Source organism: Cheilinus undulatus, linkage group 21 (assembly GCF_018320785.1).
Source record: "Cheilinus undulatus linkage group 21, ASM1832078v1, whole genome shotgun sequence".
Classification (NCBI taxonomy): Eukaryota; Metazoa; Chordata; class Actinopteri; order Labriformes; family Labridae; genus Cheilinus; species Cheilinus undulatus.
This window is the reverse complement of record NC_054885.1, coordinates 30464133-30491762: the sequence shown is the minus strand read 5'-3', so window position 1 is coordinate 30491762 and position 27630 is coordinate 30464133. Positions and strand designations below refer to the sequence as shown.

The window sequence follows — 27630 nt, the reverse complement described above, 5'->3', positions numbered from 1 at the left end:
AGTTCCCTCTTAAGTGCCTTTTGAACATAAAATTTGAGAAATTGCAATGAAGTGCTATAAGCTCCTTAGTGCCCCCTTCTGTAGTTTAATTTTATTGGCCCTCTCTCTGTGTATCTTTGTTAAATCAGTGGTTAAATGGTTCGTAGTATCTTTTTTTACAGAGTTGTTGTAGGTAACCATATTAAATATGTTTAATCTCATCCAGGATTTCTAACTATTTCACTGTAAATTTTTGACATTTTTTTTTTCAACATTGGTGCCATAATGCACACAGTGGGGCCCTTCTTATCATTTTTGCCCCCACCCCTCAAACATCCTGAGTCCGCCACTGAGGAATATAAGATAAAACCAAACACAAAAATGCAACTTCTTTACAGTGTAGGTTGCTGTGAATTGTTTTTTAACATATTAGATAAATAAGCCTAAATATAAATTTATTTGGGCTTCAGTTTAAAGATAAGGTTTCTTTTCTAAGAGTGGTCATTAGAGGGAGTGCTTGGTTACAGTCCCGAGTATCCTAATTAGTTACAGTCTGCACCTGTGCAAGGAGAGGAAACCCCGCTGTCAGCACCCAAAGCCAAGAAATATTCGGATATGAGTCATAAAGAAACTGAGCTCCATTCGTTTCAAGTTTACGCCCATTTCTGACAAAACGAAACTTTACAAGACATGCGGAAATGAAAAGTCAGCAGGTCCTCGGCAGTGACTCACTGCTGGCACATCACAGACCCACCGGAGATAACTTCAGCTCTTTACCCAATGCTGAGCAGAAGAAAGGGTCGCGAGACACTCCTCTCAGGTGAGTACCGGTGTGCTACAAGGTGTAAGGTGTATTTCAAGGCTGGGGGTGAAAACGTCAGACGCAGAGGTAGAATAATAATTTGCTTAACCATTTTATTAGCCGGGGTAACTTTGCTAACAAACATCGTAGTCACTTTTAGAGAAAGTATGCTTCCAGTACAGTGTAGTGTTGTTGACATCTGTAGGCTGTGTTTACATGCATATTTCATGACGTTTTTTTTCTTGAGAGGGATCTAGGACAGACTGACCCAGTACATGCTAGCTAAGGAAACACGCAGCTCGGTGCACTGCTGTTAGTAAGCTAGTTAGCTTGTTAGGATGCTGCTAATTTGGTGCCATGACACTTCTTTAGAGTGACAAAGCGGTGTTACCGTCTTTAATAAATATACCGTACTCTAAATTTTAGCTTTGATACAGGCAGAAAGACCTTGTTTTTACAGTAAGTGTTTTGGAAGCGAAGCAGGAAGTGACGTATTACATAATTTTGCCAGGCGAACATGTGATTGGCTGAATTGCACGGGCAAAGATCTTCTCGTAATGAGAGGAATCACTCTGTACGGAAAAAAAATAATGATGATAATAATAATAATAATAAAAATAATAAAAATAGGGATGTCGTTCTTTGGTCTATCTGTAAACACGGATATTCCGTTTTTTGTTTTGCAACCATTTACTAACAATAAAATCATCAAAATTATTTATAAAAAAATACATTTATCACGTGCATTTGGTTATTTTGTTTCTCTTATAATGGGTACAGGACCGTTGGAAATGCAATAAAGGCAATCCTAAAATGTAGTTCAACACAGAGCATGAAGATTTCTCAGCATTTAAGCTGCTTTCCATGGTTATGACTTGCAAACATGAATATCTTCTATACATTATCACCAGAAAAATCATCACTAGAAATAATATGTGTAACTTAAGCTCTGTAGTTAAAAATTAAAGCGAGCTTTTGAGCAGTGGTTCTCAACTGGTGGGTCGGGTCCCAAAAGTGGGTTGCAAGCTGAGGTGGAAAGAGTGCAGTTACCCTGTTTATTATTTACTTAGAATAAAAGTACAGGCCTTTAAATCTCCTCAAGTATTTTAAAAAGTGTTAAAATTAAAGTTTACTGTAAGTACTAAGTCCTAAGTAGATACTAAGGCAGGGTAATCAAATCAACAAAGTTAGATTAAACTGCAACATGGCCTTCTGCAGTTTTCAAACTGCAGAAAGTGCAATATTTCTATGAAATGTGTATAAATGCATTAGTGCATTTTTTGTGAAAGTTATGCTCTAAACACTGCACAGGCTTTCAAGTGTCAGTTTTTTGAACACTTGGCAGAAAAATCCCTCTTTCTTGTTTTTGTATAAGTTTTTTTCTTATTTGAGAAATAATAAGATAATAATATTAGAGAATTTTAGAGACATAAAGTCATCATTCCCTTCAAAACAACTCCTATAACATTTGCAAAATGTAAAAATAATAGCAATTAGATATCTTTTCAAAAATGTTCAGCCATAGTTTATTCTACCAAATATGTCTTTAGTTATAATATAGAATAATGAATTGCTTGTTTGCTGAGAAATTACAATAAAATAAGGAACTTAAAAAATAGTTGCATATTAAATTGCAACCCCAAAAAGGGGATACATACTGTGCAGAACTTTTAGGTATGTTTGGGCCATAAATTCAGGCTGCAGTAAGGTTGTGATGGGACGAGTAAACCACCTGAGGGCGTCATCAGGCAGGAAGGAGGATTGACACAATCCCAGTTGTGCTCTGAATGTCTTTGCAAAATACCAGGGGCATAGGTAAAATAATCTGTTGAGAGAATAACAGAGCCCACACCTCTAGGATGGAGTACAGGGTAGATGTGGAGAGTAACCACAACCCAGGGTATCATCTTGTCAGTAAGCCGGGTTGTCACGAGCCACTGGTCATTTGTGAATGTCCCAAGGGCCCGAAAATCTGCCAGTGGTCTCCATGCACATCACTGGGGTTGAAAAGGCCCAGAAAAAAAAGATGCGGTCGAGCATGATCTTGGCCGCTGAGCAACACCTGTGTCACCATGTGTTGAGCTTGACTCTGAGCTTGACTCACATAGTAACTAGAAGGGATGAAATAAAAAAATGTTGCATAAACCATAATTGTTACTAAAATTTGCAATACCATTATTCCTTATTTATCTATTTTTCTTCCCTGAATCTCAGGAGTTCTAGTGCGTAGTGAGTCCTCCTGATTTTTTCTAGTCTTTGGCTGAACTGAATTGGTCTTAGCTGGACTTACGGTGGGCATGCAGGTCACTGCTTCTGTTGCAAGGTAAAACCCATGTCTGTCTCTAAGGGAATTGTTTATTTGTCATCCTGTTGGGTAACACTGCTCAAAGTCCAAGGGAAAGCTCCAGTTTTCCTCTGGGCGGCTGTTTTGCATTGCTGAGTTGTTGTCTCAGGAGGCCTTGATAGGCAGAATTGAAAGTGAAAGGATTCAGTCTGCAGCATGTAGGGTCGGACCTTGGGGTACTTTTTACTCACACTTTTGTGTCATTTACAGAGATTGCTGAAGTCTGAAGATGAAGTGCCCATCTTGTGGTCATAATATATTAGAGGAGACAGCCAACTTCTGTAGCAAATGTGGCACAAGGCTGTCTTCTCATCCAGAAAACACACAAGGTAAGATCAGCCATCTTTCAGCTTATTTTCTTTACTCATGAAAACTTTGATCCTAGTTTTGGTTATGCTGTAAAAGCTATCAAAGTAAAATTAGTTGTGACTTTTGCCCAAGATGATCAAAATATCATTTTGTGTGGAAATTAAGCATGAAAGCTTAAAAACTTGTTGAACTTCTCATAACCTCTTTTTATGTATATGGTCATGACACAAATTAGACTATGCAACAGCGAAACTGCCAAGGCCCTGTCATAAAAATTGTTTGCCTTGTCTTTTATGGTTATTCCATAAATAAAATTTGGCAGCATTGCTGCACTATGTACTCACACTTTGGCAGACAAAAGGTCGGGTCAGGGATAAAACAAGCAAACTTGACACAGTGAATATGATAATATTTCAAATATAAGTCTATATTATGAGTTATTGTGAACAAACAAAACACTGTCACTGGATAAAACAGAGACTTTAGCCGATAATTATACAGAGGAAAAAAAAAACACAATCCCTGTCGGAGAGCAGAAATGGCACATAGAAGTGGCGTAAAAGAGTATAAAATTTATGGCAGCCCTAGAGGACATACATCCAAATTTAACTTTGTTTTGCCATGATAATATTGGTTGCTCTCTCAAGATCTTGGCTTTTTTATGTCTTTATCTTGGGATAAGAAAGCTAACTCTCCCATTAATTTCTGTTTACTTCTCAGGATCTCTACAAAATAACCAGAATCTACATGAAATCACAGGAAACTGAGTGAAAAATCTATGCATGCACGTTCTCCTAGGACTTCTGTAATGATGAACTTTATAAACATGCGTGGTGATAGATTTGGGTTTCTCATTATGGAGGTGGTGATGAGTCCCAAAACAAGTCCACTGAGAACCAGTGCATTATAATTGCATACAATGTCAGTGGTTTTCATACATGTTTTAAGATGCAGTCTGGTTGCAGTTATTATATTTTCCCTCAGCAGTAGTTAAGCTGAGTTTTGAACAAAAATATCATGTATGCATTAAAATTTCAGATTTAAAATTTGATAAGAGTTTAGTGCGTCCTTGTCTTCAACAATTTTCTGCAACCTTGGTCCCACCTACTCGCTTACTCACAGGTGTAGACAGTGTTATAATAGACCCTGGGGGACAGGGATGAGTAAAATAAGTAAGAAAAGGTGAACAGACGTTTTGGGGAAAAATTTAGGATTTTGTAGAAGGTCTGACATTTTTTGCCTCACCTCTTGTATAATCCAGATAAAAACGATCAGCCCAGATCCTTGGTGGCAGACTCTGAAGTTAAAGCTGAGAAATCAGCACCACAGAGAGCACACTCAACTGAGGATGGGAGAAGAGCTAATAGATCGCCCAAACGACCAAATGATGAAACTGCTGGAAACCCAAAGAAAAAGGTGAGTGTCAGCACCACTTTTATGTGTCACATTAGAAACAAGTCTCTGGTCTACAGTGTGACTTTAAGGTGGATGGTTCTCAAGCACAGTTTGGATGTTTTATTATTTGAAGTATCTTGTTTTATTTTTTACTTTTTATTCATACAAGGTTCTTTTTTTATTATAATTGGTAGATATGGCAAAGCATGATACTTGCAGGCTAAGTCACTTTATTTGATGTTTGACTTGCAGTATTATGCAAAGCATATGATCAGTGCTTTGATTATAAGTAAAATGTAGAATAAAAGCAGCATTAACTAATAGGGGAGTAACAGGTCACAGAGGTCACGGTTCATACCTTGGTTTTGGGGTCCAGCTCAATACAGGTTTAATCCATTGATAAAATAGGCACATAAAGTCCCAGATTTATAATTCTAGATTTGCCTCTCTCATTATTATTACCATTACTTTTAACTAACAAGTCTTATATTTTGAAAAAAATAAGCAGTCGAAAATAAATGCTTTTTATATGTGAAATTAAAAAGCAAAACAGAAATTAACAGTCTAATATCTCCTGATTTGAAAGAATAAAAATAAACAGAACGTAAAATGCAATTTAAAATATATGCATTTAATATCAGTGCATCATGTTTTTGATTTTTAAAGTGTTCTGTAACAATGTTGTTGGTTAAAACAAAAAAAACAAGCTGCCTCAGTGGTTACTGGTGCACAAGCCTGGCTCATGTATGTCAGTGAAAGACTACAGCTGATTTCCACCGGATGAAAGGCTGCAACAGAGTCTGAGCAGAGTGCTTGAATACACGCTTGTAGTCAGTGTTCTCTACTTCTACATGTCCATGGATAGTCTTTTAAATGTATTAGCATCGGTAGAGCTGGGCAATTAATCAAAAACTAATCTAAACTGGCAGTTCGAGCCTCTAACCGACATCAACCTGCCATGGCAATTATTTCAATTATTTCCCTTTTTCTTGGAAAAATTTGACTTTTTAAGAAAAACATTTTCACTTCAGCTGATGTGGGTTTTGATATCAAATGTTTCAATAAATAACCCTAAATTGTTTATCCACCCCTGTTCATTTCAATTGTTTGTTTTAAAATTCTACCTATACTTACAGAACAAACAGAGTTGGAGGTTGGGGGTGGAATAATTGTACATTAATCCTAATCGAGGTAAAAAGTTCAATTAATTGTGATTTTGATTTTTGTCAAAATCACCCAGCCCTAAGCATCGGTAATGTCTTTGACCCTCTCTACTTGTGAATCCAGAGGCTTTATTAATTCAGCACATAGATGAGGAGAGGGAGAAGAAGTCGGAAGGCCCTGCTTCTCGGAAATAACTTTACTTCTTCATTTGTTTTGTTTTTTGTTTTTTTTTCTGGCTTATTCCTCTTCTCTGCGCTGGCTGTTTAATAGTGGTTAGTAAACATTTATGAACATTACTGCCACTCAGACTGGCAGCCCTATTACTGTATATAATATTGTTTGCAGAAGTAAACAGCATACTGTATATACCATTTATTTGAAGTAGAATACATTTGTTAAAATACTATTAATGCCATCTTTTTAACCTTTTTAAAAGGAAATTTTCAAAATAAATCAATTAATTGACCCTAAAAAATGTACCTCCCTGATCATTGATTGTTAATTAAGTTGATTTCATTAACACCTTTGCTAAGGCTAATTTCCTAAATGAATAGACTTGTTGTTTTTTTAAATCTTTTTTGGTAAATTTGTGAATTAAAGTCTTTGAGTTTTGCACTGTTTTTTTGGCAAAAGAGAAAGTTGAGACATCACCTTTAGCTGTGGGAAATTGAAAATGCCCTTTTTAACGGCTTTTTAACATTTGATACACAGATGGATTAGAGGTAAACTTATTGAAATCGATACTAATTGGAAGCAGGGACGCAATATTTGATTCAATGATCGTTTTTGGGAAAAAAATCTAATTGTGATTATTTTTTCCCAACGTTGTGATTGCTTCATATGTGATTATTTTTAAGTTCCTCGTTATTGTATGTATTTGTCAGCAAACACAAGCAATAAATCAGGGAGAAATCATTTTATGTAATTGTCATTTTGAAAAAGAAGAACATAAACAAATCTAAGGAAAGCAGGATTTTTAAAAACTATTTAGAAAACGACACTTGAATGATTGCATGATTTGTAGAGCATAACATCTCTGCTGCAATAAAAAGTGTAAACTGATATTTTTACACATTTCAGATTGAAGAAATATGGAGCCCTCTGCGATTTTAAAATTGCAGCATGCTGTTCTATGATTTAGTCTAAATTTGGATTAATTGCCCTGCCTCAATATTTAATGCAAACTTTTAAAAGTCCAGCAGTTTTGATACCGTACAGTTATGATACGCATTTTCATTTCTCGTAACTTGAGATAGATTTTTGTAGAAAAACATTGTATCTTTAAAATGTCTAGAGGTAAATATGTTAATAATGGCTAAATATGTTAATTATATTTTTGATTTTAAACTGTCATCTCTTCTTCATAGAAGAAAAAGAGGAAGAGGAACAAAAAGAAAAAAGATGGCACCTTGTCATCAGACCAAGAACACAGCCACTCGGACTTCTCCCATGTCCCTGAGGGAGAAAACCAGGGAGGGAAGAAGAAGGGTGGAGGAGATTCTTCAGACAGTGAAAGCTCAGATAACGCAATGGATGAAACACCAGACTCGCTCCAAGATGAGGGGTCCTCAATGGAGAGTCAGCCCAGCTCCTCAGCTCCTAACACCGCAGCTGCACCACCTGAAAACAAACAGGTCAATGAAAGCCAACCGACTGCTGAAATAGTAGAAACAGGAGCTGTGACACAAGCTGAGGACACAAAAATAATGCAGGATCAGATTCTCAACACAGACACTCCAACCCAGCGACCCTCCTTAACGGATAGAAAGACCGAAACCTCCCAGCCAGGTACGGGCAAAGGAACAAAAACCACTGACCCCAGAGATCAAAAGACTGACAAGAGAAACACTAAGAACAAAAAGGAAACAACAGCTGCTAAACAACCTACGCTGGACCAGAATGCCAATGAAGAGACAAGCCCAAAACAGACAGAACAAACTAAACAGAAGGGAAAAAACAAGCCGGAGCAGAATCAGAAGCTGACTGCAGCAGGTGGACAGAAAATGGTCTTCGGCCCTCAGTCTTCAGTGAAGGTATGCTGCCTCTGATTTCAGTTCAGGAAACTTTTAATATATGCAGAAGCCTAATTCTGTATTTTATGTGGGAAAAGCACAATGTGTTTTCATTACCTTTAAGGTGGGTTTTAATCATGCTTGTATGATGATACTTTGCCAGGCTGACAGTGCAGGCTCGAGTGTGGACCCAGAGGAGAACAACATGGTTGTTCAGCAGTCAGAGAGTGGGAAGAACTCAACCTCAGCACAGTCCTCTGATGCAGACAAAGAAAGTAAAAAAGGCAAAAAGGATAACACAGAATCCAGCACCCCGACTGGCACTCCACCCAAAAGGTGAGGATATTATCCCACATTGGCCTAAGAACTATCTGCCAGTTTATGTTGTATGTTGTATTTGCTCTTTACATGTGTTTATTTATTTATTTTTTAGGTTAACTAGGAGCAACACCATCGCTGCTTCTGACAGGCTCACCATCTACTTCCATGCAGTCCTCTCAAAGGACTTTAAATTTGATCCTGATGAAGATCGTGTCTTTATCAGAGCTGGGTCCCTCCTTGGGACATGGGAGAAAAATGCAGCTGAGCTGTCTGTGACCAGGTACTTCCTCCTCCTTGAGTAGTCGGTCAGGCTAACCAGGATAAACCTGGAGCTTTGATGCTACCACACTCTGCTGTGCTACAGGCTACATGCTCAAACCTCCACAAATCACATTCAAGCGACTTGGATTCATCTGCCATTAATGAAAAACTTCACCAGCTTACTTAAGTAAATTGCATTTTAAGAGACAAGTCTTGCATCATTGGGTCCATACTTTTCTTTACCCGCCGCTACCATGGTTGAACGTTTGAGCGATCAGCATCGTTAGTGCTGGCTTGTGTGCTCAGCAGTCAACCCAGATATTTAAACCAGTAATGACACTTGCAAAAATCCGTGTAGTGCCAAAATATGATTCCCTTGATATTATTAACACCAATTTATCAACATCCTCTCATATGAAACAACAAAAACCCTTCAGCATAGGGGATTCTTGTTTTTGTCTAGAGTAGACACACTTGTCAATGGATGGCTGAGTGATCTTCGTTTATATTCCTCACATTTCCTCTTGCTGTTCTTCACTACTGTGCTAATCTGGAGCCCAAGTTGCCTCGAGAAACATCAACACAGCTGTAATTTACATTTCCTTTCCACACAGTGATCTTGGAGAACATGGATTCCTGGTCCAGGGCAGTCTGACAACGACAAAAAAAGATGTTGTGTCTGAGTCGATACCCTACAAGTATGTGGTCTACAGAACTAAAAAGGAGAAGTATGAGTATGAGTTCATTTACAAACTGGATTCTTCTCAGCAAACTGTCAACAGATGTTTGTTTGTGAAACCCCAGATGCTCACTGAGGAAGGTAAACAAACTTTACCGTATATTTTAGTGCTAGGTAACAGCATGCACATGCATTATTCTGATAATAATCTTTTGTTGTAGGGGACTGGCATCAATATGATGACATCATCTGTGTCGAGCCATCAAAGAATATGCTCAAACGTATTAAGGACACAATCTGGCCTCAGCAAAAGAAGGATCTGATTCAGGGGAAGGATATTGCAGGGACCATCATGATAGAGAACATATTTGATCTTCTCAGGACCTGGTCTGTGGCAAATCTGAAAAGTTTTGTGATCCAGCTGAGTCAGTTCTTTCAGGTTTACAGCGACCCTTTTGTATTTGAAGAAAAAGAGAAGAGATGGTACGCCTTAGACTATGGAAAAGACAATGTAAGTTGGTAACTTTAGTGCATTCATAGTATAATTTGTGTATATCATGTGTGTAAGTATGCTGGTAATGTTTTCTTCATTTATTTTAATCTACCAGGTGAAGAACATACTGAAGGACTTCATGCTGCGAAACATGATTCCTCAGGTGTCAAAGGATGGAGATAAGAAGGCGCTCTACATTCAGGATCCCCTGAGGGCAGCAGTGGTCATGCTGTGTGTGTGTAAAAAGTATGTTATTGTACTGAATGATGCAGAACAGAATCGGCTCTGCACTGCACTGTGCCTGCCAAACATGAACAAAGCAGATTTTCTGCAATACTGGGCAGAATTTTCCCAGGATGTCCCCATTCTCAAAAGGTAGGTACCCAATTTCTTCAGCTATCAGAGATGATAATAGTCTAGATCCAGTTATGAGAGGGTAATAACACAGTTGAAATCTCTTCTAGTAGTGTTTTGGTTCTCTGCTCTCCTGCTGATTAAACTATCTTTGTTGTAGTGTGGCAGAATACTTGGTGTCACTGATTAATTCAGTGAAAGGAAGAGGAATGCCCCGGTGGATTATTGTTTTACCACTCCTTCATCTCCTAAGAGGCACAACGAAGCCATTTGAAGCACTGTCTCCTGGAAACTACAAAAATGCCTTATCCTGGGCGGGCTTACAAGGCCTCGAAATGGGTACCTCACCCTACATGAACAGCCAAGATAGGAAGTAAGAGTCCCCTACTTTACTGAAGTAAATCTGACAGAAATATCTGCCAGTACTCTATTTGGAGATGGCTAAGTTACTCGTATTTCTTTATTTTTTTGTTTTCAGGGCCATCATCAATGCCCTGAAGAACCACAGTCACCTGATGGAGGTGGATGCACTTTTAGTGCGAGCCTGTCTGTACTTGATGCCTTTTGATGACTTGAAGGAATGTCTGACACACATCAATGCTGAGCTTCTGGATGTGCTTTATGTTGTCTTCAACAAATCTCCTCAGGATATTTCCTACATCAACAACCAGGTAAAATGAAAAACTAGTGTTGATAAAAAGCAAAGTATTGTATCAAAAAAACTGCTGTCTATTGATTATTTTTTTTAAAAATTGCAGCTAATTGCTGAATTTTATTGTTTACTGCATGTAATCACATGTTTGAAATTCAGTTATATTCTGCATTTCAAAATATGATTTAAGTCCATATTATATGCAAAGCAATTATGGTACTGGTAGTACATTAAGAAATATGCAGGATTGCATGTACAAAATGACTCACTAAAGTCTAGTAATTAATGTCCTGATTAATGCAACAGTTTTTTGTTTTTAACATGAGTTCCAGTTTTGTTGCTTTCTCTGTGTAAACAACTCAGTTAAGATAAATGATAAAGTTAAAACCCGAACAAGCTGTGGTTTGTCATGCATTTACTTTGTTTTTTTTTTTTTGTTTTTTTTTTTTTTACTGTCTGAAGGGTACAGTATTTCCTTGAAAAATATAAGATATAGAGTAGATTGAAAGTTCACATGAAGTTCACAACTTATCACAGATGGGAAACTAAATGAAAACAGCTAAAGTAAAGAGATAAAAGTGGTATTTGATGTCAAAAGTTACAGCTAAGTTATGTCTTATTTTAAAGTGAAATTAACTATTCAAAGGCATGTTGGGTTTAGTCTTTCCCATTTCTCTGGAAGTGAGAAAATGCTAAAGTGACTTTAACTACGATGCGCTTGCAGGAAATATGCCAATAGTGTTTTTAAAAGGATTTACTGCATCAATTTGAGGCCTTTCACGATCAACATGTAAATGCTGACAGCCCATCATATGTTTTTAAATCTCCTTTTTTCACAGAGCGTGTCAGACATTCTCTCTTATGTCCAAGGACAACTCCTTCAAGAGAAATACAGGTGACTTTCTTCTTAATATTTGCTAATTTCTGAATTATCACTGTAAGTATGGTGTCATAGGTGCTGACTTATAACATCTGCTTGTTGATGAAGTTATTTTTGTAAAATCATGAGCCCTATTGTGTTTGTGAAGCAAATATTCTTAGTGCACAGTGCAGGTGTGTCACCTAATTTCCACCTGACACAGTTATTGTTTTAATGCCAAATGCTCAGGTTATATAAATAGCAAATAATCATGTGCTCCCAATAGCTCCCGTATGTGTATTTGTCTTAAAACAAAGAGTGGTCCAGCATATTCATATCTTAAGGATGCATACCATAGCTGCACCATATGTCTCCCAAAGCCAGTTCTAAAGTGTGAGGTGAAGTACAGACTTCACCACAGACTTTAGAACTGTGGTGAAGTCTGTGGTGAAACATACTTCACCACACACTTGAGAACTGGCTTTGTTGAAGTATGTTTCTTATATTTAGAGGATGCATTAAAAAGATGGACATGTGCAACTTTCCTTGAATTTGTTCCACAAACACAGGTTGCACAACAGGGCACTTTCTCCATGGTTTAATATAAGTATATTTGCTGATACAGTCAAATATGTTCTTGATGACAGAGGGCTGAGAGATGGAAAGCTTTTGTTTTTGTGCTCTGTTGGCTCCCAAACTTTCTTCTGTGTGCACCCACTCCAGTGTGCATTCCATCAAATTCAAATGAAAATGTATGCCAAAGCACTCACATACATGCTCCCAGGTAACAGAGCTGGATTTATAATACATCTTGTACATAATTGGAGTTAATAATAATTGAGAGTTAATTCAGGCAGACAACTTGAGCTATGATGTTTTCTCATTTGGCATGCATCATAATGCAATCAGCATTCAGTGTGTTTTTTATGTTCCACAGGACAATGAAGGGAGCAAAGTTTAGTTTGCCAGTTTTGGGTTAAGCAGGAATAAAACAATGCAAATCTGTAGGCTCATCTGGCTCTTAAAGGGAAAAAGAGGTGACACCCTGGTCAAATTTGTTTTACTCTCAAAAATGCTTTTGTATAATCAAGCCACATAACTAAGCCCTGTGGCTGATTTATGAATAAATATCTTGTTTAACATAGTTTTGCTTGAATCTTCTGTTTTCAATTTTTTTTTTCCAGCTGTTTTACCATGGCGTACGGGAGAATGTGCCTTGAAACAGCAGTGAAACTGTTGGAGAAAATCTGCAAAGGAGTCAGACTGGCATCCTATAACCAGAGCTGGATAAACATTCCAGTGGCTTGTATGCACCTGGTTGCTTCAGTGTCTGACTTTGTTAACTGCAACAAGCAACAGGTATGTGAAATTAATCAAAGAAAAGCTGTGTGAATTTCTGACTGGATTGAGTAATTCTTTATTAAAACAAATCCCATGTAGGAGACAGAAGCAGGGGAGAAAGAGCAGCGACATGTGAAAGACTTGGTAATCTCTCAGGCCATGGTCATTATGCGAAACTGGATGAGTTGGTCCTTCAGGCACCATTTGCTCAACAGAGGCATGACATCCCTTTTCCAGATTGGAGCCACAGTGGAGATTGAAGTAAGCAGTTTTGTCATATATCTTCTTATTAAAACAAAAAAGGCACAAACAGATAATCACTAATCATATTTTTTTATGGTTCGTAGATATGGAACAACATAATCTCCCTCAGCTTCAAAGATGACGATTGCACACGAGAATGGAGACAGATGTTCACAAAGGACTTTGAGGGAAAATACAAACAGGTATGTGATGGATCTTTTTGCAGTGTTGGTTATTTTTTGCTTCAGATTGAAATTATTTGACACTTTTTCTGCTTTTAGGAATCTGCTGTGGATCAAATCGAATTCTACTGTACAAATATAGAGGAGCTCGGTAAATCCCATCCACTGACTGCTGCCAGCGTTGAGAAGTGTGCTCTTGAGGCTGTGACGTCCCTGTGCCAGGTTTGAAGAGATAATTAAAGAACTAAAGTTAATAACAGCCATAATAAAAATGTTCCATGGGCTAACCTTTGTGAATTACAAATTCCATTTTCTAACAAAAATTTGTTATATAGCATCACTTTCAAAAGCATGAAATAATGTGTATTGTCTGTTTGACTACACACAGACCAAGTCTGAAGGGAAACTACTGGAGAGGATCAAGATAAACTGGAAGTTTGGGAAACTCATCTCCACAATCATTGAGAAATCATGGCCAAAGGACCGTCAAGGACATGATCAGGAAGATGAAGAAGTGGTCCTTCAACACCTTCTTTCCTGGACTGCTGCCAAAAACATTTTCCAGCTCCATGGTATGTTTGCAGAACAATCATCACTTTAATAATAATAATAATTTTATTTATATAAGACTCATCAAAACGGGGTTTCTAAGTGCTTTAAAAAAATGCACAGAATAAAACAAGATTAAAACAAGGACAGATTTAAAAAGATTGAAAGAAAATTAAATAAAAAGCAACAGCACAAATAAATAGAATGAAATACGGCAAAGATTACAGGCATAGTGGTGAATACAGATACAATAGATCACAAAATTAACACGGATTTTCAATTAAAAACACCTTCCTATAAAAACAAGTTTTAAGCTTTTAAATAATAGGATTTAATAAGAACCAAGCATAATACTGAGGTTTATACCAGTAGATTTTTTGTTGGGTGCTAGTGGACCAAGGAACAACTGTACTTTACTAGTCAGGTGATCAGGGCTAAAGAATATCGCCTCTGTCTTTCCTATGTTCAGCTGCAAAAAACTACAGTTCATCCATTTTACTGTAGTTGTGAGGCAATCAATTAATGTTCTCTCATGGCTGATGTTATCATTTTTAAATGCCATGTATATTTGCGTGTCATCAGCATAACAGTGGGTATTCATTTATAAGATTCTTTTGACAGCAAGGGCAGTGGTGTAGTGGTGCATTCAGAAGTGTGCACACTTAAAATGTATTTGCTCTTTATTTGGTTTACTGTTTATTTAGAAGTGAAAAAAAAATTGCAAACTAAAAAATAAGAGGGTATACTCCATATACACACTTACTACCCTGCGCTACACCATTGCCCATGGGGCTTTCACAGTAAAATATGATCTTTCCTTTATATGGAATAACAACAAGAGAATATAAATCTCTGACCAGGATGTTTATTATAAGGTGTAACTTCACCTAAAGTAGAATCCAGCAGCTGCTTTGGGATGAAAAGCTGAGTCATTCTCCCACTGTGTGCACTGAGTCTCATGTGTTGTCAAAGTCGTCCAGTTTCTCGTTGTTGGCAGAAAGTTTGGGCCTTCTTGTTTTGCTTATACGGTTTCTGTTTTTTACTCAGCATTTTATGCTTTTTTTTTAATGTAATAAGAACATTTCCCTCAAAATATACTTCAGCAAAAGTAGTGATTTTAAAAAGTGCTCAAAAAAGTATTAGTATACATAAAAGCTGTTCAGTTACAGTAATTTGGGTAAATCTGATAAGTTACTTTCCATCCCTGCATAAATCATATCTGGCAGTATACTCTTTAGTCACAGATGTGATGATGTAATAAATGTAATGAAGATGTAATACTTTGTCATTGAAGGCGCAGATGAAAACGTGATTGAGAAGCTCTCTGAAAATGCCAGGGGCAGAATAGCGATTGCCATATCGTCATTCACTGCCATGAACAATAAACTGGTCACTGGAGACATCAAGATCAGCTTGCTCAACATCATTCTTGAGAAGAGCAAGGCCTACTTGGATCTTCTGAAAATCGGTAATAATTTCCGTCTTCAAATATTGCCACAGAAGTTTGTTGAATTTAAAGTAGTTGGTTGTCCTGAGTGATAAATTAACTCAAGCAAACCTATGTTTTTCTGTTCACAGATTGCCTCTGTGACAAAGAAGAGTACAAGGATAATGCCAAAATGAGGAGACTCTTGCAGTGCAGGCAGGATGAAGTGAAGGATGTGTACCATGAGAAGGAGCTGATTGATGCCCTCCTTACAATGAGCCACAAACTGGAGGAACACATAACAGGTACGGCTGTAATACCTGGACATTTATGTAAGCCAGTTTAGCTTTGATTGATAAAGCAAACAGGTGACAGCGGCTCAGTCCGGAAGGACCAGAGGGTCGCCAGTGTAAGTACTAATTGGACCAAGTCTTGAAATTGGTTTGCTGGATAGCTGGCAGTTCTCTTCTTGAGTACCCCCAAGGTGTCCACCAGCAAGGCACTGAACCCCCAACAAGGTTATAATGGTTTGGATCTGTATTTTGTTCTCACTTTTTGCTTTCAACTTAAATTTTCTTTAAGATAGCTTACACTGTTAGTTTAGTTTTTACTTTGTGAAAATCCTTAGTTTTAGTTTTATTTGTGTTATTTTTTTTAAGCAATGTGGAATACTTGTCGAGGGTGAAACCCAAAAGAATTAGAAAAGTTAAAAATGCAATTTTAGAAGTATAATTAATTAGTCTGTTCTTCACTCATCATTTTGTTTTATTTATTATTTTGAGGTTTAAGTAGCTATGATTATTGGAGATGTGCCATAATTGTGTATGTGCGCTATTCATTCTTCTGTGCACACAAACTTAATGCCATTTCTGCACCAGTCAGTTAGTCAGTGTTCCAGGTGCACCAAAGTTTAAAAAAAAAAAAAAAGTAAGAGAAGGTTGTTTAAGAGAAAAAAACTGTTTCTAACTTTTGCAATAAATAAGCTTATCAAAAATATAAATATCCTTTCCTGAGACAAATAACAAGGGTTGTGTCAGTCAATATGCTGCTGTCAAAGACTAAAACTCAGGATATTTTGTCTCCAGTTTTATTTTATTTTAGTTAGTTTTTTAAGCACATAATGACTTTTTAGGTAGTTCTTGTTTTCCTAAAATCTTTGATCTATTTTAATGTCAGTTAACTTTAATGATTTTTACATTTTAGTTTTAGTTGACTATAATGACCTTGACTCCAAACTTTATGGGCATTAATCCTCACTCTGACATCTCTACTCAAGTGTATCTCCACTTCCTGATCCTGTTTGTGCAAAGAAGGGGTGATTAATAATGTATATCTGAGAAATTCTAACAGATTTTATATTTTTTTCTCACAACAGTTGATGTTGCCGACATGGAGGAAAGACAGCAGATCAGCATTGAGGTCATGCCCTTAAACCATTTCATGGAGGTCCATCAAATCGACCAGATGCCCTCTACCATGACTGGTGTTGTCACTTTCTTCAGTCTAGATGAAGACATCAGGGAAATGGCTGAGGTCCTGCACACCTTCAGAGAAAGTTTTATTTTCAATGTGTGCTGGGAGAAACAAGCCAAAGTGTTGGCTTCTGAAGAAATGGGGGACGACAATCCCAATGAACATGAAGTTGCTGACATAATGGCAACACCAGAAATGATACACGATGAAATTTTCAGTCCTTGCTTCGCCAATTACAAAGACATCTACACGTGCCTAAAGAATGGCAGAATAAGGCTTGGGGAGGTAAACCAGCTCTTCAGTGCTTACAAGGACAAGTATGAGGAGCTTGCAAAGGACCTGGACATCATGTGTAGAGTTGATAATTCTATCGACAAACAGTGGATCCACAGCAGGGTTCAACAGATCGAACAGTATCATGAGCTTCATCTAGCCGTGGCTTCAGCTGAGATCATCATGAAGGTCAAAGACACGCTTCATCTTCAAGGGGACTTCAGGGTTCTGGAAACACTCAATGAAGCTGTAAGTGTTCATGTTTTTGAACTAAGGATGTGTTTCATCACATCACAGTTTTATGTTTTTGTAAATATGTGGTAGTCGCTGTATGTATAGATATAAATAAAGAATGCACAACAGTGATACAAATAAGTCAGAGGAACAAAACTAAAATTGTCTTTGGACTCTCTCGCCCCTCAGAGTCGTGCAGACTTTCAGAACGAGCAGCTCAATCGGATTGACAATGACTTGATGCAGGCTAAGAAGGTTCTGGTGGACATCACTGAACCCCGCAGACTGTGCCTGCAGGAGCTTGGACTCAGAGGACATTTTGTAAAGTGGGTCAAGGATGCACTTGAAGGTAAGTGTTGAATCAGGATTAGGTTGCATACTCTTTTTTATCAAGAATGTATGTTGGCTTTGGTACAATGATCTAGTATAAGTTTTATCGCTTCATACAGTCCAGTTAATCAGTAAATGCATCTATGTACAGTGCTTAACAAATTTATTAGACCACCTGTCATATTTGTCTCAAAGACCATCCAGCATCATGAAGTGCTTTAATGCGGACTCTTTCATTTTCAGTGAGCTCTCTACGTTCTACCATTTTGAACAGGAATGAGGAATTTCAAAGTGAATTCACCCAAATTTGAACCGGCTCACTGGGCTTCTCTGAGAAGTCAGAAATTAATCAAGCATAACATTCAACCACTAAAACTCATTTTTCTGTTTGGGAATGCAAGTAAATAACTATAATTTGACATATTAATCAAGAAATATTAATGTGCTTTACTATTTTTTCAGTTTTTTTGTAAATCAGTAAATTTGAAAATTCATGGATAAGAATAATAATTATATTTTAGCATTAAAAATATCATTTGGGTTAAAGAGCTTCTACATATTGTTGTATTAACAATTGCAGAAACATAAAAAATAATTTTGGTAATTACCAATGCTGTTAATTTAGGGCAGCTGTGACATAAACCTTACTTTGGTTAGGGTTAGGGTGGTCTAATAAATTTGTTAAACACTGTATTTCCTTCAGCCTGCTTTATCAGTTAGTTGCCAGTCCAGGTGCTAAGCTGTCCAGGAGGACCCCATAATGCTTTTACATTTATCCATTAACACTGTATAGGAGGCACATTTACATGTTGTTTGCCTTGTTTTCCTCAGTAAAGTCAAATTTTAATCTGCTTCCTCTGCTGTAAACCTGGATATATTCCTGATCAGAAACTCAGCTGCTCAGTTCTACTTTTTCCCCATCTGCCCAGTATATAAAACTTATCTGAACCAGACAAAAATGGAACCTGACATATTTTCCTTGCACATGAAACTTATTATCTGCTGCAGTTTTAACAGTTTCTCGAGGCTTTGTCTTAAACACCTTTAAAAATGCTGTGTCTTTTCAGATATTAATGAGTTAAAGGTCTTTGTTGACTTGGCTTCCATCTCTGCTGGAGAGAATGACATGGACGTGGATCGGGTCGCTTGCTTTCATGATGCTGTCCTTGGCTACTCTTCAATGCTGTATGAGCTCAAACCAGACTCTGGTTTCCAAGTCTTCAAAGATGTCCTCAACAAGCTCTGGAGAGCTTTGGAGAATGACAGCAACCTGCCAAAAAAACTTGTAAGAGGATCCTTTCTTATAAACTACTAAAGATGTGCTTCATGCTGAAGTACAAACTGAAGTTGGGTTTTTTACTCTCAATGACTTTGTGGAAATCAGATGTTTCACATAATGGACAACAAAAGCAGGAACTAGACAGGCATTTCAAGTAAACATAAAGCTCATATAAAGTGATTTGAGATTTTAGTGTAGTGCTAAACAAATAAAAAAAAAAGGTGCAACAAGGTGTTGGGGTCTACTTAACCTTTATCTTTTATTAGAGCCCTGCACATGACTCTTCTTAATCCTGCTTCTGCAGCATGTGCTGTCCACTCGCAGCCGCTGGTGTCTCAAGTCCCACCTGCATCTTGCACAGATTCTGACCATCCAGGTTAAATATTCAGAAAAACAGACAAAGCGTTCAATTAAAGGCAGTATTGATATGTTTACTTAAGTACCACCCTGATTAAGTTTCCTCTATGGATCAAGGAAACCCTAAGAAAACAACCACATCTGAATTATGTCCTAATCATGGTTAAAAAAGCTGGCAGTCTCATACTCCCATAATTCCTAGTTATGGCTTAGTAATATATAAAAGCAATGTCAAAGTATTATTTTCTGATCTTATTTATACATCATTTATGGTAAAGTCATACAGAGGAGAAATTGTTTCCTGATCTGGAAAAGTTTGTGCGGCATAAAAACTGCAATGCACTTCCATCAGCTCTCTCAGACAGTAGGCTAATCTTAACTATTTGTGCTATGCTATTACTGTCCTCATTATGAGATGCTTAATGCAATACAGTCAGTTTGCATTGAAACAGGTGTTTTTTTCCAAGATAACAGCATTTGAGCTCGGCATCTCTGTGCACTGGTGCATATTGCAGTAAAAGGCCAACAACACAATAAAGGGCGCATGAAGGCTGTACCTTGAGACTTATTTACAGTGTTAGCACTGAACTTTTTTGTGGAGCTTTAACGAGGTATCACACAGCCCATCTCCTGATGCTGGCTGCATGGAGACAGACTTATATTCAAACATTTTATGCAGCACCTGCAACTACAGCAGGCAAAACAGTGTGAATTTGTGATTTCTCAGTGAATGATTCTTACATCAATGTTTCACACATCTCCTATATTATCTTGTTTAATATGAACAGGAGAAGTGGTTTTAAGAGAGCTTACTTTGATCGTGGATCCTGGAGTAGGTTTATCATCTCATCCAGATATGTTTCCTTGTGGGCGTGTTTCAACAAAGTCCAGTTGTTTTCCAGCTCTGTCACTTAGATAGATGGAAGCCTTTATTGTCATTGCATAAATACAATTAAATTGTTTAAGTAGCAAATGGAACGCATTCAACTTAGGTGTGATACCATTCCCAGCTAAGACATTTGAGGTGAATGGAAAGCAGTAAAAGTGATGACATTTGGGGATTTTATAGAAAATCTCTACATATTTATGAATTTTGATGGCATCAGTTTCAGACCAGTACAGTCAAGAGGTTTTCTGAGAGGTATCAAGGACAATTGGAGCAATGGTGTGGTGTGCAAATCAAGACAGACAGACAGACATGCCACAAAATATAGTAGTAAGATGTAACAACATCAATAACAATGTTATCTTCATTGGTAGCGGGACAGTGCACGGCATTTGGAATGGCTGAAAACTGTGAAGGACAGTCACGGGTCAGTGGAGCTGTCATCGCTGTCTCTGGCATCAACGATCAACAATAAGGGAATCTACCTTATAAGTGCACAAAATGTAAAAAAGGTAAATGGCAAGATCAAAAATGATGGTGTGTCTTCGTCCTTGAAGCAGAAAAGCTACAGAATAATGCATGGGTGTATTTCTGCTTTAAAACGTAGTTGAGTCTTGACACGGCCCTGAAGCTGCAGATTCCTGAAGAGCATGATGATGGCCAACAGATGCGCTACTATTCCCTGGAGGACCTTCGGGAACTGCAGAACAAACTCATGCTCATGTCTGGAAAAGGGGATCAAGGACAGAATGAAGTTGATCACTTTGCAGAGGTATTTTGGAATTTTGCTCTGTAGTTAAATAAAGTCATTCAGCCTAGAAGCTGGAATGCTGCTGCTACCAATGTCAGTTCTTCTGCAACTTTGCTCGAGGAACTTGCATGCCTCATAAGTCTGCATTCAACATAAGATGAAATATCTTGTCACTTTGTTTTTTTGCTTTTCAGGTTTTTGCAAGTGTTCAAAGACTAGCTGAGGCATTCATTGCCCTCTACACTGCTGGAAATCCTCTGTTCAGACACTGGGAAGCCCAGATCAACTGTTCCCTAAGCAACAAACAGCCCAGCATCATGATGGACTTCAACCTTGGTAGTATTGTCAGTGTTGTCATTGTGGAGGGCAGCATAGAGGAGCAGCTTCCTGAACTATGCAGGAAGATGGAGAAATGCCTGGACTATTGGAGGGACTTTGTGGACAAACAGAGATCCAAGCATTACTATCTGAACTACTTCACAGCTGAACAGATTGTTTACCTCTGCAGCAAGCTGAGTCAACAAAATGTCCCCAATGTTGAGGAAGAGGTTCTCATGATGCTATCCTTTGTCAAGCCAAATTGCTCTGCCTCAGACTTGCGGCAGGTCTGGCATACACTCCAGTATGAAATCCTCACCAAACCAGAAGAACAAAACGAGGACATTGAGCTCCAGACTTTTGTTGTGGTTCCACAAACTGAACTGGTAGGTCCAGATTTCACCAGTGAATTAGATTTTTTGCCAAGTCTTGTGGAAGAAGCGAAAGGTTCCCAGAAATTTGACCTCATTTGGAATGCTTACATGAAGGACATGAAGAACTTTCTCCCTCAGATTCTTGATATAAATAATCTGGGGAGGCTGTTGGAAATATTGGCCATCAAAGAAGATGAAAGTGAAGAGGATGATGAAAATGATATTTCCGATTTCAGCACTTCAGGTCTCATCATGAGACAGCTACCTAAAGGCCTTGCAACAGGAAATCCAAACCTCATTGTCTGCCCACATGATGATGTCTTGACATCTTGTATCTCAATCTACATGAGCACTGAAGCCGAGGCCCTTCCGACCTACGACGAGGTTCTTCTGTGCAACCCTTCAACGCCATATGAGCAGGTTGAACTGTTCCTCAGACGCTGTCTCAGCACTGGCTACAGGGGAAAGAAGATATACACTCTCCTGTTTGGAGATCTACTCACTTACGATGTGAGCTCTAAAGTTGAGAACTTTTTCCAGCACATGAAAATGCAGAGCCGGAGGGACTACAGACTCGTGATCATATGTAGTTCAGAGAAAGAACATGCCTACCTGCCGTCAGCGTTCAGCCAATACAGATTGCACATGGTTCCTCAGGAACCTTTGGCAAGAATCCAGGATTACCTCCACAAACACTTTGTTGTTCCAGCAGATCAAGGCAGTGCTGCAGCTGCTTTCAAAGACAGACTTTGTGTTGGCATCATCTCATCCAGAAGGGCCGGTGTTGGTATGTATTATACTGATATTACTTAGCAGTTTAAAATTGATGAATTCATTGATGGTCCGTATTTCACTTCTGTGCTTATTCTCATCTGCTATGTTTACTTTTGCAGGTAAATCCCTGTACATCAAAAGGCTGTATGAAAAGCTGAAGCACTCCACCAAGAAGCCATCAACAATGAGCTGCATTCGCTTGATTGAACCTTGTGTTGATGAGAATGTCATCCTTCAGTCTCTGTTGAACACTTCCAAGAGAAAGGAACTCACCGTGTTTCATTTCGATGTCACATCATCGGTAATAAAAAGTCTCAGAGTTAATGCCTTCCAAAGGGTGAAAGAATCCTATTAACATTCATGGTAACACATGGTTGACACACAGAGTGAATTCACTGTCTTTTTTGTTGCTTAAAGGTCCAGAAAGGTCTGCATGAGTTTCTCTTTAAGTTGCTGATTCTGCGCTATTTGATGGACTCCGAGGGAAAGATGTGGAAGTGCAGTGATAAGCAGCTGTATCTCATAGAGATACTAGAACAGGCTAAAAATGCTACACAACAGGTAAGAGGTTTTACAAGTTCTTCTAATTCAGTTGTTTAGTAGTTTCTATTTTTAAAATGCTGTTTTCATCTGTCTTCTTTCTAGGCTCAGAAAAGAACCAGCGCATTCACAGATGTCTTTCCAAATATTTTCTGCCGTCCACCCAAAAAAGTTTTAATGCTGGAGATGAGAAAGCGAGAAGACCCCACCCTTGCAACCATGGAGGACCCACTAATGGATGATCAAGAATTCCGCAGTGCAGCCTTTCAGCGACCATACCAGTATCTCACACGGTTTCATAACGGCATTAACCTTGATGGGTTCACATATCAGGGTGTTGAAGGGTCACATGTGGAGTGTCTCCAGATGCTTCTCATGCACTGTGGAATGATGGACCCATCCTGGGCAGAACTGAGAAATTTTGCATGGTTTCTTAACCTTCAGCTGCAAGACTGTGAGACATCAGTTTTTTGTGACGCTACATTCACTGGTGACACGCTGACTGGATTTAAGACCTTTGTGGTTGACTTTATGATTCTGATGGCAAAGGACTTTGCCACTCCATCACTCAGCATCTCTGACCAGAGCCCTGGCAGGCTGCAGGTGGATGACTTGAATGGGGTTCGAGATGAAGACTTGGCTCCTTTTTTGATCAGGAAGAGATGGGAAACAGAACCACATCCATACATCTTCTTTAATGATGACCATGTGTCCATGACCTTCATTGGCTTCCATCTTCAGCCCAATGAACAGAACTCTGTTGATGCAATTGAGCCCACAACTGGCGAAGTGATAAAAAGGAACGTCATGACAAGGGAATTGTATGAAGGTCTTAGGCTGCAGAGGGTGCCATTCAACATCAACTTTGACAGTCTTCCAAGAGGAGAGAAAATAGAGAGGATCTGCAGCGTTCTCGGTATCCAGTGGCCTCTTGACCCAGATGAAACATATGAGCTAACGACCGATAACATACTGAAGATGCTGGCGATCCATATGCGGTTCAGGTGTGGCATTCCTGTCATTATCATGGGAGAGACAGGCTGTGGCAAGACAAGGCTCATCAAATTCCTTTGTGAGTTGCGGAGGAGTGGAGTGGCCACAGAGAACATGAAGCTGGTCAAGGTGCATGGAGGGACAACGTCAGAGATGATTTACACCAAAGTCAGAGAAGCTGAAGATATTGCTTCTATTAACAAGGAAGACTATGGATTTGACTCGGTTCTCTTCTTCGATGAGGCTAACACAACAGAGGCAATCAGTAGTATCAAGGAGGTCCTCTGTGACAAGACAGTCAAAGGAGAGGGTTTGAAAAGAGACAGTGGGCTGCAGATTATTGCAGCATGCAACCCATACCGAAAACACACAGATGACATGATCAAGAGGTTAGAATCTGCAGGTCTTGGGTACAGAGTTCGTGCTGAAGAGACGGATGAAAAGCTTGGGTCTATACCTCTGCGCCAGTTGGTCTATCGAGTTCAAGCATTGCCACCAAGCATGATTCCTCTAGTCTGGGACTTTGGACAGTTAAATGATCACACAGAGAAAATTTACATCCAGCAGATTGTGCAAAGGGTGATTGAAAACAAAGAAATCAGTCAAACAAACCTGAAGTGGATCACTGATGTCCTTTCAGCTTCCCAGAAGTACATGCGAACAAGAAACGATGAATGCAGCTTTGTCAGCCTGAGAGATGTTGAACGCTGCATGCAGTCTTTTGTTTGGTTCTATGACAACCACGCCATGTTGTTTGCAGAACTTGAAAAATTTGAGAGTCATCTGAACGCAGAGAGCAACGATAGGAATCAGAGACAGCTTGAGGCTAGAGACCCAGTGATCTGGTCTTTAGTTATGGCAATAGGAGTGTGCTACCACGCCTGTCTGGAAAAAAAGGATAAATACAGAGAGAAAGTCAGCAAAAGTCTTCCATCAGGATACACCCCAGTGAAGGTAATGCAGGAGATCTCCCTCATGCAGGATGTGCTTTTGAGCGGTGTTCCAATGGGGGATACTATTGCAAGAAACAGTGCTCTCAAAGAGAATGTCTTCATGATGGTTCTCTGCATTGAGCTAAGAATCCCTCTCTTTTTAGTTGGAAAACCCGGAAGCTCAAAGTCTCTGTCTAAAACTCTGGTGGCAGATGCAATGCAGGGCCAAGCTGCTCATTCTGACCTCTACAAAATGTTTAAACAGATTCATTTGGTGTCCTTCCAGTGTAGCCCACACTCAACACCAGAAGGCATCATCAACACTTTCAAGCAATGTGGACGCTTTCAGGAAGGAAAGAATCTGGATGAGTACATCTCAGTTGTGGTGCTGGATGAGATTGGGCTGGCTGAAGATTCTCCAAAGATGCCACTGAAGACCCTTCATCCTCTGCTGGAGGAAGGATGCATTGATGATGAACCACTTCCGCACAAAAAGGTTGGATTCATTGGAATCTCCAACTGGGCTTTGGACCCTGCTAAGATGAACAGAGGCATATTTGTCTCCCGTGGTGACCCTGACGAGAAGGAGCTCATCGAGAGTGCCAAAGGCATATGTAGATCTGATGCAATGGTTTTGGAGAAGGTCAGGGATTTCTTCCAACCCTTTGCTAGGTCTTACTTGAACATCTGCCACAAACAGACAAAGCAAGGCAAAGGATTTTTTGGCCTGCGTGACTACTACAGCTTGATTAAGATGATTTTTGCTTTGTCAAAGATTTCTCATCGAAAACCCACTGCAGAGGAAACCATGAAGGCAGTGCTGAGAAACTTCAGTGGCAGGGATGATGTGGATGCAGTAGATGTCTTTACAAAGAGGCTGAAGATTGCACCCAACTTGGAGAACATCAGTGCTATTGAGTTTGTGAGGGAAAACATTCAAGCAGTTGGACAAGAGGAAGACTGTCGATACCTGCTGGTGCTCACCAAAAACTACGCAGCCCTCCAGATCCTTCAGCAAACTTTCTTCTCAGAAAGTGCTCGGCCAGAAATCATCTTCGGCTCCAGTTTCCCAAAAGATCAAGAGTATACCCAAATCTGTCGCAACATCAACAGAGTGAAGATCTGCATGGAGACAGGTCAAACAGTTGTGCTTCTGAACTTGCAGAACCTCTATGAAAGTCTCTATGATGCTCTTAATCAATACTACGTCTGCTTGGGAGGACAGAAGTATGTTGACCTTGGACTGGGAACTCACCGTGTGAAGTGCAGAGTGCACAAAGACTTCAGACTGATTGTTATCGAGGAAAGAGAGGTGGTCTACAAACAGTTCCCCATACCCCTAATCAACAGGCTGGAGAAACACTACCTGGACATCCAAACTGTACTGAAAACTGAGCAGAAGAGGATTGTGGAGGAACTGGAGGGATGGGTGAAACGTTTCGTCTCTCTTGGCAGTCAACACGGAGCATCAGCTCAGACTTACAAGTACAAAGCACCAGACGTGTTCATTGGCTACCACTCGGACACATGTGCATCCGTCGTACTTCAAGTAATCGAGAAGCAGAGGGACAGTTTGGATGGTTTTGATATCTCGGACCCTGAGAGGAGAATTCTAGATGAAGCCAAACTAATCCTGCTCAGATGTGCTACTCCAGACTCAGTTGTGCGACTGGACTGCACTGGCCTTCCCAAAGTGGAGAGTGAAAATCTGTCCAAGGTCTACTTTGAAGAGCTGAGTAACAGCTGTTTGGCTGACTTCATTCTTGCTCACACTACCCAGGAAGTCCATTGCCAGTCTTCATTCACAGAGGTAACCTTTAAGTTTGTAAATGATACCGCATTTCAAAGATTTCTTGGCTTTTAACTCCTTAGAGGCTTTTATAAATGTATACATGTGTTTTCAAATCCTAGGTGACGACATTCTCCAGACTTCTGACGGCATCTGACTTGGAACCACTGGAGAAAATGTTGCATGGTGTTGAGCTCCTCTCACTCCAGCAGTTTGACACAGAGCAGTCCTTCCTAAAGAAAATCAGGTTTGTTCATTTGTTTGGGAACACTTTTGATTTACTTGATAATGATAATGATTCTTGGCCCTTGAATTTCTTGTTAATCTCACATAAGGTAACAATAATACAATACAATACAATGACACTGTTAAGTGAAGAGAACTACATGAAACATGCAAATTAAGACTTGAGGTCTTTGTATACTTAGTAGAATTTCTGTTTTGGCTGTTTTCAAAGGAGTATTGACCCCTCTGAATGTTTTCAAGGGTGTCTCTGCTCTGGTAGGAGGCAATATGAGCCCTTTCAGCTAGTCAGAAAAATTAGAAAGCAACAGTTGTAAAGACGGGCAAAGTTTACTGCTCTGTAAATTTGAACTGTGCTTCACTTTTCTAATGAATGCAACAAACATTATCCCACTAGCTTATGGTGATACCTGAAGGCAGAGGACAATGCAACTTCTGCTATCTTTAGCATTTATGCATTTCACTTCCAACTTGTAAAGATGCTGATGGAAAATTTATTTATAAAAATGCATGTAATTACTGTCATCCTGATACCTAATGTCATTCTAAAGTCAAGATTCTGTTTTCTTTTAGGAACTTCCTCACAGCAGATAATGGAAACCAAAACACGGGACCCTGCAACAAAATCCTCATCATTCAGTGTGATTTTGAAGCATCTCAGAGTGCCAATCTCATTGCATCTGCAAAGTATGTCCATCTTTCCTTTTTTCTATCAGCAT

At 39.0% G+C, this 27630-nt stretch overlaps 1 protein-coding gene across 3 annotated transcripts in view; it reads left to right on the top strand.

Moving 5' to 3' along the window:
- Positions 1–598: 598 nt before the first annotated feature.
- rnf213a (ring finger protein 213a) overlaps positions 599–27630 on the top strand; it is a 48584-nt gene continuing 21552 nt past the window's right edge. The window contains exons 1-31 of one of the 3 annotated variants that reach the window (XM_041777698.1): positions 599–799; positions 2996–3104; positions 3336–3454; positions 4696–4850; positions 7361–8026; positions 8169–8341; positions 8439–8606; positions 9202–9407; positions 9488–9777; positions 9875–10134; positions 10274–10486; positions 10592–10784; positions 11605–11660; positions 12809–12983; positions 13065–13226; positions 13313–13411; positions 13490–13612; positions 13779–13962; positions 15234–15407; positions 15518–15670; positions 16741–17360; positions 17535–17694; positions 18743–18960; positions 20572–20709; positions 20805–20969; positions 21143–22427; positions 22534–22715; positions 22832–22975; positions 23060–26689; positions 26791–26915; positions 27485–27598. In XM_041777698.1, coding sequence (XP_041633632.1) covers positions 3355–3454; positions 4696–4850; positions 7361–8026; positions 8169–8341; positions 8439–8606; positions 9202–9407; positions 9488–9777; positions 9875–10134; positions 10274–10486; positions 10592–10784; positions 11605–11660; positions 12809–12983; positions 13065–13226; positions 13313–13411; positions 13490–13612; positions 13779–13962; positions 15234–15407; positions 15518–15670; positions 16741–17360; positions 17535–17694; positions 18743–18960; positions 20572–20709; positions 20805–20969; positions 21143–22427; positions 22534–22715; positions 22832–22975; positions 23060–26689; positions 26791–26915; positions 27485–27598 — 10331 coding nt within the window. In that variant the 5' untranslated portion in view covers positions 599–799; positions 2996–3104; positions 3336–3354. The remainder of the gene's footprint in view (positions 800–2995; positions 3105–3335; positions 3455–4695; positions 4851–7360; positions 8027–8168; positions 8342–8438; positions 8607–9201; positions 9408–9487; positions 9778–9874; positions 10135–10273; positions 10487–10591; positions 10785–11604; positions 11661–12808; positions 12984–13064; positions 13227–13312; positions 13412–13489; positions 13613–13778; positions 13963–15233; positions 15408–15517; positions 15671–16740; positions 17361–17534; positions 17695–18742; positions 18961–20571; positions 20710–20804; positions 20970–21142; positions 22428–22533; positions 22716–22831; positions 22976–23059; positions 26690–26790; positions 26916–27484; positions 27599–27630) is intronic. The other 2 variants (XM_041777697.1, XM_041777699.1) reach the window with 2 other exon arrangements.